Source organism: Pituophis catenifer, unplaced genomic scaffold (assembly GCF_029215685.1).
Source record: "Pituophis catenifer annectens isolate HBS135680 unplaced genomic scaffold, rPitCat1.0.hap2 SCAF_7, whole genome shotgun sequence".
In the NCBI taxonomy this organism is placed as follows: domain Eukaryota; kingdom Metazoa; phylum Chordata; class Lepidosauria; order Squamata; family Colubridae; genus Pituophis; species Pituophis catenifer.
In genome coordinates, this window is record NW_027256887.1 from 56810986 (window position 1) to 56827884 (window position 16899).

General features: G+C 37.2%; 1 protein-coding gene across 1 annotated transcript in view; it reads left to right on the forward strand.

The window, feature by feature from the left end:
• The window catches only part of NR1H4 (nuclear receptor subfamily 1 group H member 4), a 46030-nt gene extending 30601 nt beyond the window's left edge, over positions 1-15429 (forward strand). The window contains exons 9-11 of the mRNA XM_070947112.1: positions 3993-4139; positions 11715-11828; positions 15009-15429. Coding sequence (XP_070803213.1) covers positions 3993-4139; positions 11715-11828; positions 15009-15247 — 500 coding nt within the window. The 3' untranslated portion in view covers positions 15248-15429. The remainder of the gene's footprint in view (positions 1-3992; positions 4140-11714; positions 11829-15008) is intronic.
• Positions 15430-16899: the final 1470 nt, after the last annotated feature.

Genomic DNA, 16899 nt, shown 5'->3' on the forward strand with positions numbered 1-16899 from the left:
TCTCTCCTTTGAGATTTTGGGACAGTCTCTTCTATTGTGTTCCCTGGACCCACAATTATGGCATTTAAAAGCTTCATTGTATTTTTCCTGGAAAGCTACCTTCCTAAAAGATTTGTGTTCTGTGTGATTGCTGGAACGATTTTTTCTTGAATTGTCTTCTGCTATCAATTTGTTAGATAGACTTTCTATGGATAAATATCCTAGATTGATGGTGTCTAAGTGTGACATAAAACTATCCCATGATGAATCAAGTGAATTGATAATAACACTTTTCATTGTTTGATCTGAAATCACTTCCCCCCTCAAATGCAGCTCAGCTCTTATTTTGTTTAGAGATATCAAATGCTCACTTATGGAAACCCCTGGTTTTACTCTGGAAGAAAAGAAATCCTTAGACATTCTTGTAGTGGTAGCTACACTATCGCTGTGAAACAGATTAAACATGCATTGAATTATTTCTGAAACAGTTAGGTTTGGTTTGATGCTATGATACATTGCAGGAGACACGCTAGATATTATTAAGAAAAATGCTCTATGATGTAAACAATCTATTTTTAAAGTCCAAGGTCTTCTTGGAGGACTAGTGATAAAGAATAGTAAATTTTCTTTCATAAAGACAACCTGAAGCTGTTGATACCATTCTTGCAAATTAATGCCATCAACTCTAAGTTTTGGGAAGTCACTGGGTAAGTTTCCCACATTATTTTGTCCATTACTTACAACCTGAGGTAGTCCGTGGTCTCGCAAGTGCAGGAAATTGCAAAACGGCATGGGGATGCTCGCAACGAGTCTGCGCGGTTCTCTGGCCAGTTCAAGTCTTTCCGGACCGTCTACGTAGTTTCGCACATGCGCGTTGCTCATTTCTTCTTTGGCGTCGTCGTGGAAGGTTCTCTCCATTGCAGCTCGCTCGCTCCGCTCCTCTTCAGACGAGTCGGTTTCTGGCTCGGTTTTAGGAGTTTTGATGGCGGCGACTGCTCTTTTCTTTCTTTTGTGTGCGTTGGTACTTGATCCGGTCTGCGGTGTAGGGCGGAATCGACATGGCTCTCTGGGCTCGGGCGTCGTCGCTCTCGAAGTCAGGATGGGAGCGTGCAGGTCTTGAGGTATCGGCTTGTTCTCTAGCTTCTTCGTTGTCGCTTTGGAAATTTTTAATTTTGGCCCAAATGCAGCAAAAAGCGTCTTCATTGCTGACTTTACTTGGGATTTCGTTAAGTCGTCTTCGCTTTCTGATTCTGGTTCTTCTGAAGAGTTTGAATCTTCCTTTTCGCTTTCGTTGTCTGATAACGTTTTTCGCGCCAGAAATTTTGAACTGAGCATTTTGATTGGCTCTGCTTCGCTCACTTTGGAGGCTTGTTGGAACCAAGATGGCTGCCATTCAAAATTTCGCGCGGGATCACATCTTTTCTTTTTCATAACGACTTTCTCTGTAGTCATATCACTCACAGTTTTTTGGTCTTTGGGTTTCTCTTTAGCAATGTTTTTCTCTCTCGCTGCTCCGCTGTTTTTCAGCATTTCTTGGAGATTCGCGATGAGGCTTTCATCATTCTTCTGGCTTTTTAATAGTTTTAATATCTCTGACCTGAGTTCGTTATTTTCTATTTCGATTTCCTCCTGGTCATTATTTTCATTTACTAGTTCTTCTTCTTCAGTGGTGTATTCTTCGGATTCTCTCGAAATCGCGTTTGTGGATTCGTTGATTATTTCTTGTTCAGTTTCTATTTCTTTGCTGTAGGCCCTGGTGTTGGGCCTATCTTTCTTAGACATCTTTAAGTATTTATTGAGTCAATTAACCATCCTCTGCTACCAGATTGTTGCAATATTTTCAGGATCAGACTCAATAATGATAATAAGAGTTAGAGGTTTAAATATATTTCTCTTTAATTATAACAGGCATTCTATATTCACTGAATATTCACAGATAGAAGCGAGGAAAATGGTGAAGGTGGCTCCTTATATATACAAGGGGTGGAGCCAAGAATGGGAGTGGTGAATTATGAATACATTAGGAACCAAAGAATAAGTTAACCCCCGATGTCCCATATATACATTATTTACACATTAGGGAATAAGGCATTTACATCTCACAAAGATATCTTATTTGATCAAGGTTAAAATAAATATGTTGTTATCTCTGGTAACCCTTAATGGACTTTTAATGACATCTGGATTGAAATGACATAGTTTTAAGGATTTATTTATAGATACAAGATGAGATATGGAAAAAAGATAGGATTTGTTGTATGTTAAGAGAAGGTAATAAGTTATTAAAATTGTGCATACTTTTGATGAAGAGAGAAGTCATATATTTCTGCTTTTATTATTATATTTTTATTCTTTTATTTTCAGAAAGTGTCTATACTTTCTACTTTTTCTTTTTTTTTTTTTTTTTACTTTGTTAGTTTTTATTGTTGCAATGGTAATTTTTAATAAAATTACTATTAAAAAAAGAAAAAAGAAAAATTACCTGTGGAAACAATTAGCAGTAGATATTATAAAATGTGGTCAGTAAACGTAGTGCTATACTGTTCTAAATTACTAATAAGTGAAACAGTATCAGGTTATAGGTATTTAGCTTAAATATAAATTTTAACTCTAGTTATACCAAGCCTCAGTATGGCAGATATTATAAATGTTTGTTTGATTTCATAATATCTTCATAATTTTTTCAGGGCACTGAAAATTAACATGGCTCTAAGGAGGCTTACTTGGGGATCGGTGAAGACATATTCCATTCACCTTGATAGACCAAGCCTCCACCACAGCTCTCTTCTATATCAGTTTATGACTAGTTTTACGAGAAGAGTCCTCCATTCCTCTACCCGCAATAACATACCTTATGCTACCAGACTTCAAATTTTGGGCTTAGACAATTTAGAACTACGCTGACTTCGGTCTGACCTAAGTGTAGTACATAAAATTATCTGCCACAATTTCCTACCTGTCAATGACTACTTCAGCTTCAATCACAACAATACACAAGCAAAAAATAGATACAAACTCAAGGTAAACCGCTCCAAACTTGATTGCAGAAAATATGACTTCAAAAAGAGAGTGGTCAATGCCTGGAATACACTACCTGACTCTGTGGTTTCTTCCCCAAACCCGCAAAACTTTAACCTTAAACTGTCTATTGTTGACCTCACCCGATTCCTAAGAGGTCTGTAAGGGGTGTGCATAAGTGCACCAGCGTGCCTACCGTCCCTGTCCTAATATTTCTTTTTACTTACTCTTTTCGTGTATTCAAATTATGTTTATACTTTTACCTGTTATCTTATATATGCTTGACAAATAAATAAATAAATAAATAAATAAATAAATAAATGCATATAAGCTAGAACAGTTTTAATCAGTTATCTCTGTGCTTTTATAAAGAGAACACAGATCATAGTTGTTATAATTAGAAAGCAGACCTGATTAAAATATTGCCAATGTTAATAATTCACCTTTAATATATGTTTGGAGATCTTTATTTGAAAACTTAGACTGAAATGGGTGGTGCCTAAATTTGATAAATAAAAATCCTTCCTACTACATGATACCTTATTTTTTATATAATATTATATATAAAGTTCTTTTACATAGTCTCTTTTCATTAAGCTAATTAGAACAAAGGAAAAGCAAGAACAAAAAATGAATGAAAGAGTTGGAAAGTATCCAGTTAAATACTGAAAGTTGATAACACATCAGTTCTCTTCTAACCCACAAACAGGAAGTTAATTTGTAATATGCTAATTAGGCTGAGAGTAATCACTTTGTGATTTTAAATTAGATTAAGAAAATGTGTACATATGAAAAAAACTAGATGAATTCTTGTTTGGTGGCTTGGGAACTGAAACAAATACACCCTTCAAATATGTCTTTATAATTAAATAGCTTCTTTTTTGTGCTAAAAAAGGTAATTTATCTATGTATTTTAGTTATTCTACAGTGTTTCTTTGTCACTCTAACAACCATTTTTCTGACTGCTAGTTTAATATTCTTACGTTATATTTCAGGTTTTCAAATCCTGGATCATGAAGATCAAATTGCTTTGTTGAAAGGTTCAGCAGTAGAAGCTATGTTCCTTAGATCAGCTGAAATCTTTAACAGGAAACTTCCTAGAGGACATGCTGATCTCTTAGAAGAAAGAATCCGCAACAGTGGTAGGTGTCCTTAATTAACAGCAAAAGAAACTGTTCTTTGGAAAGTTTAGCAAAAAATCAGTCATTTTGTGAATGTCAAACTTCTCAAGCATTCAGTAGGAATCAGCCTGGAGTTCAAGACTATCAAGGAATTATAATTGTATTATAAAAACACGAATACTGAAAATAAATTTGTTCTATTATAATAAGCCATATTTGGAGATATGTAAAAGATCAAATAATGGATATATCATTTCTCATTAAACTCAGTAAAATAATCTCACCCATCCAAATGAATGGCAATGATAAAACAAGAATAGATTGAGTGGAAAAACTGATATTAGTTCATCTAAAATATATTTGGTCATGACTGATGTGTATGATACTCACTATATGTGTTGTGACCTAGGCTCACTTAGTCATTACAGGACACAATTAATCTCAAACAAAACTATTTTATTATAATAGCTAAGAATTACTTCATTCCCAGCTTAGTCCAAATTAATTCTAAAACAATCCTTCAGAAAAAGTCCTTCGGCTTATCACAAACCTTTATCTTCTTTGGCACCCTGCCAAAGGCCTTTCTTGGCAGGAAGTTCAGAAACAACAGATGCCCACCAGAGGTGGGTTCTACTTACGTTTACTACCGGTTTGCAGTGGGGATGCATGCGCACACGCTTCTGCGCAAGCGTAGAAGCTTCTATGCATGCAGAGAAGAGTTTTGATGATGTCGGGTTGGTGGGCAGAGCCTCCCGCCGGTTTTACTATCGGTTCTATAGAACCGGTGCAAACCAGGGGCAACCCACCACTGATGCTGACTGGAAAACAGATTTAGCAATGTTGCTTTCCTACAAACAGCCCAAGAGCCTTTGCTGCTCTTTTAAACCTTATGGGAGGGGCCAATCATCTCCTGGCCTTACTCCCGAGTCATTCTGTTTGCTTTAGCTGCTGTTGCCTTCTGGCAGCTCTGCGCATGTGTGCACTAGGAACAGGCTCCTCCTGTTTCTCTGCCTCTCTGTTGTCTGACTCTGGAGGCTCCGGAGTCCGTACATCACTCCCAGATGGCCCTGGCCCCATCTCTCCCTCCAATACAGAGCCCTCATCCGGGCCTTCCTCAGACTCCAGGACTGGCCCATGGTCCTTCCCAGCCTCCTCACTGTCCAACTCCACTGCTAGCTCCGCGGGCTGCTGGCGGACCATAACAATATGGTTGGTTTCACAAGATATGCTTGGTTACCATTACTACTACTTTTACAGCACCTTTCTGTCAGTGGTGGGTTTCAAAAATTTTTACTACCAGTTCTGTGGGTGTGGCTTGGTGGGTGTGGCTTGGTGGGCATGGCAGGGGAAGGATACTGTAAAATCTCCATTCCCTTCCCCACTCCAGGGGAGGGTTACTGCAAAATCCCCATTTCCTTGCGATCAGCTGAGACTTGGGAGGCAGAGAATAGATGGGGACGGGGTCAGTCAGAGGTGGTATTTACCGGTTCTCCGAAGTACTCAAAATTTCCACTACTGGTTCTCCAGAACTGGTCAGAACCTGCTGAAACCTACCTCTGCTTTCTGTATACAAAATGTGTTATCATTTAAATACAGTTATAGTATACATAAGTATGTCAGCCATTATAAGTTTTTATCATTTGAACCATTGTCTATGCTCTGGATTTCATATTTGGAAAGTACATGTTTGAGAAACAAAATGAACAATTGCAGAGGGAGATAAGAAGGGAAAATTCTTGCTGGTTTTTTCAAAGATGATCTAGGCACGAATGGGGGTTATAAGATAAACATCTAGGAGTTAGGTTGCAATTTTATACCCATTTATATGGGAACAGGTTCTATTACTGCTTAGTATTTCTGACTCTAAGATATAAATCTGTGCTCTGTTAGCAACTATAGTATTAGAATTAAATTAGAATTAATAGAACATAGGCAGTGGTGGGATTCAACTAATTTAACAACCGGTTCTCTGCCCTAATGATTTCTTCCAACAAGAAGTTCACCAAACTGCTCAGGAATTTAACAACCAGTTCTCCCGAAGTGGTGCGAACTGGCTGAATCCCACCACTGAACATAGGGCATTTTACTATCAGATGGTTTTAGTAGTATTTGTTTTCTGTGTTAATGTGTTATATATCTCGTTCTTAATATTTTCTTGAAGACAGGTCGCTGAAATTCTCTTAAGAATTATAGCTAAGGGTTGAGGGGTTTTAATATGTAGTTGCACATTCTAATGAATGCATACTATACATCTTAAATAAATGTATTTAAGATGTCTAATGAATACAAACTGCTGCTGACAGAAAAACAAAATCTTGAGGATTATTTCTGTGGCTTTTGTTGAGATGATTTTTATGTGAAAGTGAACGTCAAGTTGTCAGATAGCTCCTATTGTCCACATATGTGAAATGCAGCAACAAAAGCTGAAAATATAAATATGCCAATAGATGTTCATATTTTGGTCACCTGCCACAAGGTTGATTCCCAGGCTTCTGAATTCCCTTAACAGTTGTCAGCTTTCCCCTTCATAGACAGACGGACATTTTGAATTTCTATGTGACAAGGAAGCTTAGTGGTGACCTTTCTTACCTAGCATCCTTCTGTTAAGCCAGTACTCTGTGGATAATGTTGGTGACAGTGGCGGCAGTAAGACTAACAGCCAAATAACTTGTGAGATGGAACACTATCTTACAAATAGCCCTGACTTCTTCTACATAAATATTAGATTAAAAAATGTTTCTATCTAGTAGCAACACTCTCACCTGCTTTTGTTCAGTACCAATAGTTCCTCTTTATTTCATGGACTTATTATTTCAATAGCCTATAGCTATTGATCAATTTTCATTAATGTTCACAAAACTCAAGCTAACTCATGGGAATGGGCAAAAAAAAGATGTAACATTAATAAATGCATTTTAAATGACTTCTTTGGTAACTCTGAATACTCATTTATAATCATGCATTTTAGTTGCAAAGAATGTCCAACACAGTTTGGTGCATTTGGTTTTAAAATCAAAGCAAATGTGATCTTTGAAAACCATAATTTGGCAGTGAAATTGTATTTATTGGATTTTGTCCTGGTTTATACTTGCAAACTCTTTCAAGGCAGTTTGCAAGAAGTCAATACATAAACAGCAGTATTAAAATCTATTCCATAAAATTCCAAAAGCCCATACAGGTCATAAAAAACATTTTAAAAAAGGATTAATTATTTGGATTTGGAAAAATCTGGACAGCTACAACTAATGCAAAGAAAAGCCAGGTGGAAAACCCCAAGGAGGGAATTAACAAGATTTTTTTAAAAAAAAACAAACAGATGAAAAACAATCAGTTCAGAAAATACTGTGACCTACTCATTGTTTTTTAATTTTCCCAACAGAATCACATACTTTCTTGAATCACATACTAGACAGGCATATATTGGTAGCAATGGACAGTTTCTTGATATAATAAGTGAAAGCTTTCAGAAAAACTGAAATAAGCCTCTAATGAAAGATTTGGAATTAAGAAAATACTTTGAATAGATAAGATACTGTGAATGAGGTAAAACAGTATGAGTAATTAATATGTGTTTACTTCTCAGTAACACAAGAACTAATTTACATTTTGATTTAATATCTACTGGCAGCTTCAAGCCTATCCAGATGAAAGATCTCTTCATCCATATTAACAGCTGTCGTAGTTATAATTAATTAGCTCCAAACCAACTTCCTCAGAGCTGTTTTTCTTCTTTTAATTTAAACATCTAGCTATAATAAATACATAAACTGAATGCTTACTGCTGAACAATGCTTATTGCTGAAATTAAAATAGGATGTACAATAAAGAACACAAGTCTGAAAACAGACATAAATTTTGAATTATACCAGTAACCAAATACAAATTGAATCTACCATTCAGCTAAACAATGAAGCTGCTAAAATAATATCAGAATAGTTTTCAGAAATTGTGTTTTACTTGGTTCATAGTAAAAAATTTCCCATATGGAAAAACACAAGTCATTTCAAGAATGGAAACTCCCTCTAGATGGAAGTTTTACCTGAAAAAGAAAATCAAAATCATTAAAAATAATAATAATAAACACAGAAAGAATATTGAGTCCTCAACTTATGACTATTTCTTCAGCAATTATTCAAAATTATAACGCTCTGAATGGACTTACGACCTGTGCCTGAAGTTACCGCTGTTCCTGCACCCCATAATCATTTTCTCAAAATTCAGGTGCTTCACAACTCCTGCTCAGAGTACGTTGCAGAAGTCACCAAAAGGCCTTCCTTTTGTGGGGTAGCTGTACCCTTTCTTTGATCGGAAGGCCCTTTAGATCTGATGTCCTACTCACCTCACAGCTGCTCTACAGGGGGCCTTTAAAAATATCTCAGAAACTTCAACTGGTGGTGAGCATGCTTTGATATGCTCATGTGATGTCTCTACTCATGAGCTACACTGGTTTGTAATATGCTCTGGGCAGTGGTAGGATTCAGCCAATTCACACCACTTTGGGAGAACCGGTTGTTAACTTTCTGAGCAGTTTTGTGAACTGGTTGTTGGAAGAAATAATTAGGGCAGAGAACCAGTTATTAAATTATTTGAATCCCATCACTGGCTCTCAGGTATGAGTTACGAATAAAGTCCTTTATCACGAATAAAGTCCTATCTAAAATAGGTCTAAATCAGTGATGATCTTTTTGGTGCCGAGTGCCCAAGGTGTGTATATGTGTGCGTGCAAATGGACACGTGTGTCCCTGAACCCAGGGGTAGGTTTCAAAACCTGTTGCTACCGGTTCGTGTGTGGGTGTGTGAGTGCTTGCATGCAACGCTTCTGCGCATGCACAGAAGGGTCCGGGCAGATGGGCAGAGCCTCCTACTGCCGCCGCTACCAGGTCGCTCAATCCGGGGCGAACCGGTAGCAACCCACCACTGCCTGAACCCCCCAAATGCAATACAAGTACCCGCCACGCATGTGTGCATGGCCCCTGTTTTAGCTTCCAGGTTGGTGCAGGAGGCTTTCCAGGCTCAAAACAGGGCGCGGGCAGCTTGTTTTGGACCTGGAAAGCCTCCTGCACCAATCTGCACCCCCCATGCATGTGCCTCGCACCCCCATGCATGGGCACATGCGCACATGCATCCCCTGCATGCACCCCACACATGTGCAGCAGAGACCCAAAGACCAGCTGGCTGATGGGGGGCGCATGCACATGCACAGTAGAACTGGGCTGGGGTGACGGCTGGCATGCCCGCAAAGACAGCTCTGCATGCCACCTGGGAACATGTGCCATAGGTTCACCATCACGGGTCTAGATTATTTGTGGGATTGCCTATCTCCCTTGGTTTCTACCCAGCTAGTATAAGCCAGCAGAGCTGGTGACTCAGAATTCATTTGATTAAACAGCACCATCTATTGTGATTTTTCTCTGTCATCATGCCTGTCTTCTGGAACAACATTTCTCCTTGAAATATTTATGGCACTCATTATGTTCCATAAGTCCTTGAAGTTCTGGCTGTTCTCCCAGGCCTTGGGATAAGGTGGATGGAGTCACTTGCTGAATGTATTTTTGTCTACATTTTTCTACTGAGTAACTGGATCCCAACTTGCTTATTTGGTTTGCATTTTGTTTTTATTGTTTACTATATTGTGAATCACTTGGTATCAGTTAGGAATCAGTTAGAATGTCTAAATTGAATAATAAAATATTATAGAGGAGATATTCCTCTCTGCAATAATGGCTGTGTTCACATTTTACACTTCTGTAAAGTGGAATAATTTGTTTGGTTTTAGCGTAGCCTGACTAAACCCAACTGCCATATTTTTAAACCATGTTTTAATATTTACCACATTATGTTAAACCCAGCCAATTATAGTTTATTAATAAACTATGTTTAGCCAAACTGTGGCTTTGTGTAATATGAATCCAGTCACCATTAATAATGTAGAAACTAATCTACTTGGAATACAATTATCACTTGATTCACATATATTTTGTACAGTATTGTAGACTAATTCTGTTGACTGCCGACTGTCAGCAGTTCTGCAGTTCAATTCTTACCGGCTCAAGGTTGACTCAGCCTTCCATCCTTCCGAGGTCGGTAAAATGAGGACCCAGATTGTTGGGGGCAATATGCTGACTCTGTAAACCGCTTAGAGAGGGTTGTAAAGCACTGTGAAGTTGTATATAACTCTAAGTGCTATTGCTATCATTATATATTTACTTAAGAAGTGGAAACTCCTTCATCTTGAAGTTAGCTATTGCTATTGCTCCAACACGTTCCTTGAGATCTCATTCACATCTGTCTTCTCTAATTACCACAGCATGAAATGTTTCCAGTCTATTTAGTACTTTGTTATTTATTATTTTCATAAACACCCTTTTTTAGTGGGAAAGCAGCTATTCCTCATAATAAAATAGTGAAATATACTATAGCATATTATGAGCTGATTTCTATGACCATAGAATGGTTATTTAAAGTATCACCAAAAAGTGCCTCTCAGATAGGAAACCTACATTTGATCTTGGTCAAAAGTTCAAGAAATTTTCATAGACTATTCTTGATTTTTTCTAACCAATGAGAAAAATATTCTAGGCTTTGTTTTGCTATGCTATTTCAATTTATTATTGTATGGGTAAAGATATAATAGATATAGATAAACCTCCCTAAAATTTCACATATTGAAATCAATTTAAGATAGTTATGTAGGAGGAAAATATTATGCAATCCATAGATCTCAAGAGTGATTTAACATCCAGTTAAACCTGTATATCTAGATTTGAGCCCAATTTCCCATACTGTTTCCTGGGAATTTCATATGAAACGTTTGTCTACTACCTGTATGGTTCTTGGAAATTAAGGAGCGCAATAGTAGGATTCTTATGTATACACTACAAAACAAGATTCAGCTCCCCAAAATATATTTAAGATATTGCGACAACAATAACAAAAACCCTATTGTGCTACTTCTATGCTATTGAATAGGTCACTATAGATAAGCCATTTCAACTGTATTCAGATTAAACATGTTCTAATCAACTCTTCAAACAGATCAACAGTAGGGAGTTTCCATGTGTGGTTTACCTAAAACTCCCAGTAACCCTGATCAGCATGGTCTACTCTATGGCAAAGGATATTGGGAGCTAACATTCTGCAACAGCGATGTAGTTTCCCCATTTCTGATTAATAGAAGAATGTAGACAGTATAATGATATTGTGACAGCAAATAATATTAATAATGTGCTGCATTTATCTATTTTAGTGTTTGAGTTCCGTTAAAGGCATATAGAATTTTTAAACTGATATTTATGAGATTTGCAGAATTTGTGCTAGAGTTTATGTTATTACAGGAAAATAGCGCCCTCTTGTGAATAAAATAGCATATAGCCATCCTATAATGAAACCATAAAAAACAAAAATAAAAACAAAGGGAAATAAACCTGATATGGAATTAGAGAGGAAGGTTTTTTTTTTTTAAAAGTAAAAGAATTTTCATACGGTACTTTCTATCTTTGTTCTTGCATAATTTGGGTGTTGAATTGTCTGAATTTTAATTACCAGGGATTGCATCATAATTCTATTATAAGTCTACTTTCCCCCATTGCCTTATAGGTATCTCAGATGAATACATAACGCCTATGTTCCATTTCTATAAAAGTATTGGGGAACTCAAGATGACACAAGAAGAATATGCTCTGCTTACAGCAATTGTTATCTTATCACCAGGTAATTAATTTTCTCAGTTGTTTTAGAATAGTGTCTTTTAAACTTGTTTAGGCCACAGATCCCTAGGGTGCATCGGTTTGAAAAACCATATTCCAAACAATCAATTCTGAATTATGTTACCAAATTTTAAGAAAAAAAGAAAGAGGCATAAAAAAGAGAATGCTAATTTCTTATACAAAAACAGTAACTATTATTAAAGTATGTTGGGCAAATATTTCTAGAGTGAGTGCCTATCTGTTGTCTATGTGTGCGCTTTGCCTCACTCCACATGTACATGTATGGGCATGGGAAATAGAGTCCAAATGCTCTCTCCTCTTCTGTTCATGCAATAAAGACAGTCTTAGAATGGAGCACTCAGGAGTATTCCTAGCTGCTACTCAAGACCTCCTTCAGGGATGCACCAGGCCCTTTTTGAAGCTCGATCCACCCCTGCCCAGATCTGACACATTTTTAAATTCAATCTTTCACCAGCTTCCCTCCTCATACCAAATGTAATCCAAATGTATACTTTTGTGAATGAGATTTCCTTCTAGCATTTTACCAGATCAGGGGTGTCAAACTTGATTTCACTGATGGCCCCAGCTACATCAGGGTTGTATTTGACTTCGGGGAGGTGGGGGACATGGCCAGAGGCGTGGCCACGGGGCATGGCCAGCTTGACGTAACTCATGTCGGAGGGTACCTGTGATGGCCAGGCAGCTCTGCCAGTGAAAACGGGCTCCCGATCTCCATTTTCACTGGCAGAGGGTTGCAGGAGGCTGTCCCAGCCAAAAATGGAGATCAGGAGCCTGTTTTCACTGGCAGAAGCACCATGGGCCGGTCCTTCACTATCTCCAGGCTGGCTCCGTGGGCCAGATCTAAGCACCTCATGGGCCAGATCTGGTCTGCGGGCCTTGAGTTTGACACCCCTGTACTAGAAGAAATGCATTGGAAAGAAACCTGTAAAATTCTACTCTTTGTAAGATTACAAATGTTCACATGCAATTGTTTAATCATAGACATTTCTGCATTAAATGTTTCAAGTAACCTGTTTTACATTCAAAAGACAAGAGAAACTACATGTTACATTAGACCGCATCCTCCAGGGTTGGTATTTGGAGTTCTAGTGCAGGTAGAAGACTCAACCCTTTGCCTCCATACTAGGGAGCTATCTAAGCAGTTATTTTTCCCTGGAATGGACAGTTATGGCCAAATATTTCAAACACGTAGATATATTTGTAAAAGTGAGTACTAATTTATGATTACTAGCAGCATAAAATGAAAGGGGCCTAGCTAAAAGAAATCTGTGAGTTTAGTGGCATTTGTGTTACAGGTAGTCTTCGACTTAGAACCATTAGTTTAGTGACCATTCAAAACCACCACTGAAAAAAGTGACTTATGACTGCTGCAGCATCCCCATTTTCATGTGATCAAAATTCAGATGCTTGGCAACTAGCATGTATTTAGAAATACGGAAACGTATAAAACGGATGGCAGAAAAAGACCTAGTGGCCCATGAAGCCTGGCCTTTGAGGGGGGGGGGGTTGTTTTCTTATTTATTAATTTTATCACAAGCATGTTTAAACTCAGTTACTGATGATAGACCCACTACTCCACTGGAAGTTGTTTTCAAGCTTCCACTACTTTTTCTGCAAAGTAATACTTTCTCACATTACTTTTGAACTTCCCTCCTGTCAGTTTGAGGTTATGCCCCCATGTTCTTGATTTTTCCTTAATATTGAAAATACTGCCTTCTAGAACTTTAGTCACACCCTTAATATATTTAAAAGTTTCAATAATGCCCCCACTTTCCCTTCTGTTCTTGAGGCTGTGCATAATCAGTTCCTCCAATCTGTCCTGATATGTTTTGTTTCTCAGACTTTGCATGATTTTTATTGCCCATCTCTGAACTTACTCAATCTTATCAATATGTTCTTTTAGGTGAGGTCTCCAAAATTGGACACAGTATTCCAAATGGGGTCTGAGTAAAGCCCTGTATAGTGGGATTAGGAGCTCCTTTTTCCTGCTGGTGATCCCTCTAGTGATGCATCCCAGAATTTTGTTTGTCAAAATAGCTGCCTGGCCACTATTTGCTCATTTTGCAGTCGTCTGTTATGAGCACACCCAAACCTTTTCCTTCTATTGTTCTAACACTGACTGTACCCCCAATACTGTACTCTACCAGAGGATTTCTTTTCCCCTAAGTGTATGATCCCTAAGTATGATGCTTGCAGTATCCCTTTTGTGACCTTTAGACAGCAAAGTCAATGGGGAAGCCAAATTCACTTAACAACGGTGTTACTAACTTAATAACTGCAGTAATTTACTTAACAGTTGTGGCAACAACTGTGACAAGAAGGTCATAAAATGAGACAAAATTCAATTTAACAACTGTCTTACTTAGAAACAGAAATTTTGGGCTCAATTGTTGTCATAAGTCAAAGACTACCTGTTTTTTCTCAGTTCCTAAAAATGGCCAACCTGACCCATCTCCAAAGGCAGAAACCAAGAAAATAGAAATAGGATTTGAAAGGGGGAAAAAAAATCATTCTCTGATTTTTGTAGGCACGGGATAGTTTTTTAAATTAAAATCTTATAGAGATAAGATTGTAACTTTGTTCCTTGAAGGAAGAATATAACAAAACCAATTAAAACACATGCTCATATTTATTTTTTTATTTTGTCTATTGCTACCATTGTTAAGATTATGGGCAAGAAGCAAAAGTACAAAAATATTACTACTAAGAACAAAATATGAAGCAATATTTAACACAATACTGTGAGCCAAAGGCCTGTGAGAATAAAAGTTTTGAGTGCCTTTCTAAGGGGAAAGAAGCAGCTCTACTGCAGGCAAAGTATTCCAGAGTTGTTATGCTATATTTGCATAACAGAGATAAATATTTTAGCAATAATAGGATTTTGAATTATTTCTATTATCTCAGGATCAGGGCGTGCAACCTTCTCTATAACAATCTGTAGTATCAAGCAAGCTAATAAGTAAAACTAATCCCATCAACGCTGCAAGTTTTTATAGACACGCAATTCTGCATACAATAAATATATGGGAACAAAATAGCCTATGAACAGAGAAATGTTGTATTTCACTTGCAATTTGACTTTGGTCTTCATAATTTACATATATTTACATATATGAAATAATACTTACTATTTTTCCCCATCTTCTTTGAAAACTAAAACCAGATCGGCAATACATAAAGGATAGAGACTCTGTTGAACGGCTTCAAGAGCCTCTGCTTGAAGTTCTGCAAACATTCTGCAAGCTTCATCACATGGATAGTCCTCAACATTTTGCTTGTCTTCTTGGTCGCCTTACAGAATTACGGACTTTTAACCACCATCATGCTGATATGTTGATGTCATGGAGAGTTAACAATCACAAATTCACACCTCTTCTTTGCGAAATATGGGATGTGCAGTGATAAATCTGGTTTTTACTGGATCGTAAACTAAGTTAGCTGGGACAACAAACTTGAATCCATAACATCAGTGTATTCATTCAGTGTTTTTGAATTGTAAATATTTTCTTAAAGCACTTAAAATAATTGATAGTAAATCATTTTCATTGAAGTTTACATTTGTGTCTGTTTACATAGAATATCTGCTATAGTTCTTAAGTTCCTTGAAACAAAAGTGAACTTCTATTTGCCTGAAGCAAGTTCCTGTTATTTCTTTTGAAATTAAAGTAGTATACTACAATTTCTTGTTTTTATTTTCATCTTTGTTCTTTATAAACCACTACTTATCAGTTGATAAATTGATAAGTCCTAAACTATTGGAAACTATACCTGCATAAAAAACACACTATCTATTCTGCTGTAGATACAATGTTGGCAAATGCTGCTGTCCTTATTTACAAGATGTATTAAAGACAAACGTGTGGGTTTCCTCCTTTCTTACCCAATATCACCATCTCATGGGAAAACTATGCACAAATCATTCTCCTTAATGTGGATCAAGGCTGGGAAGGATGTTTAGACAGCTAGGGTCAGCCATCTTTCAAATCTTTGTTCCAATTTTTATTCCAGCAATCAGAAGTCGTCTGGTAGGGTAATTTTGAATACTGATTGAGCAGTGTTCTTAATATCTTTATTCTGCTTACATTACCTGTTATATAGGGGTTCAGCATTATCTTACTATCTTACTAGAGAAAACAGAAGGAGCAAGTGCTCCATACCTATGTTTGTGATTTTTATATGTGGGATAAATCAAATGAGTAAATAAGGACCATCTCTCTGAAGAAGAGGCTCAGACCTATCCACCATTCCATAAAAAATACAGAATCCATTTATGTTTCATTTTTTGTACTAACCTGTGCTATACTATGGCAATTATGGCTTATTAAACATGGCTTTAAAACCAAATTCCTAAACAAGCACTGCCATATCTGGGCTATGCAAATCTAGACAAACATCAGCAAAGAGATGCAGAAAGCTCCAAGGTCCAATTTTGCAGCCCCCTTCTTGTATGTCCTATTAAACCAAACTAATAACACTATTTACTAAATGGAAGACAGCACCAAATTTAACCTGATCCCAAAATGAATATGTGGCAAAAAATTAACACAGACAACTCAAATGGTGCCCAACTTCCCGACCTTGTTAATTTAGGTCTACCAACTCTTAAGTGAAGCCAGTCTCCCACCCATAAATATTCTGCTTTGAGACTCACTTATTTATTCATATGTGTATGCATACATACATGTGTACATCTTTCACAAGCCAAACTCCAAAGCAGGGAAAGGTCTGGACAAATAACTACTTTCATTTTAACTGAATTAATGTCATTTGACTCAAATAAATTCCTTAAGAGGAATCTCATTTCTAAACTTAATGGACCTTCCTTCTCCATCTGCAGAAGCTAATCATTTCCTACACAGACAGAACCACACATTACCTTCCCTGGTTTCAAAGGCGCAAAGAAATAGAATGGATGTGAATTAAGGGGAAGAAATAGCTGCATGGAGAATGACAGAAAAGGGGGAAATGACATAGAGATAAGGGGAGGAAAGCAGGTAATTTGGCAGGAAAATAGAAGAAAAACACTATGGAAATATTAGAAAAAAGGTTTAAAT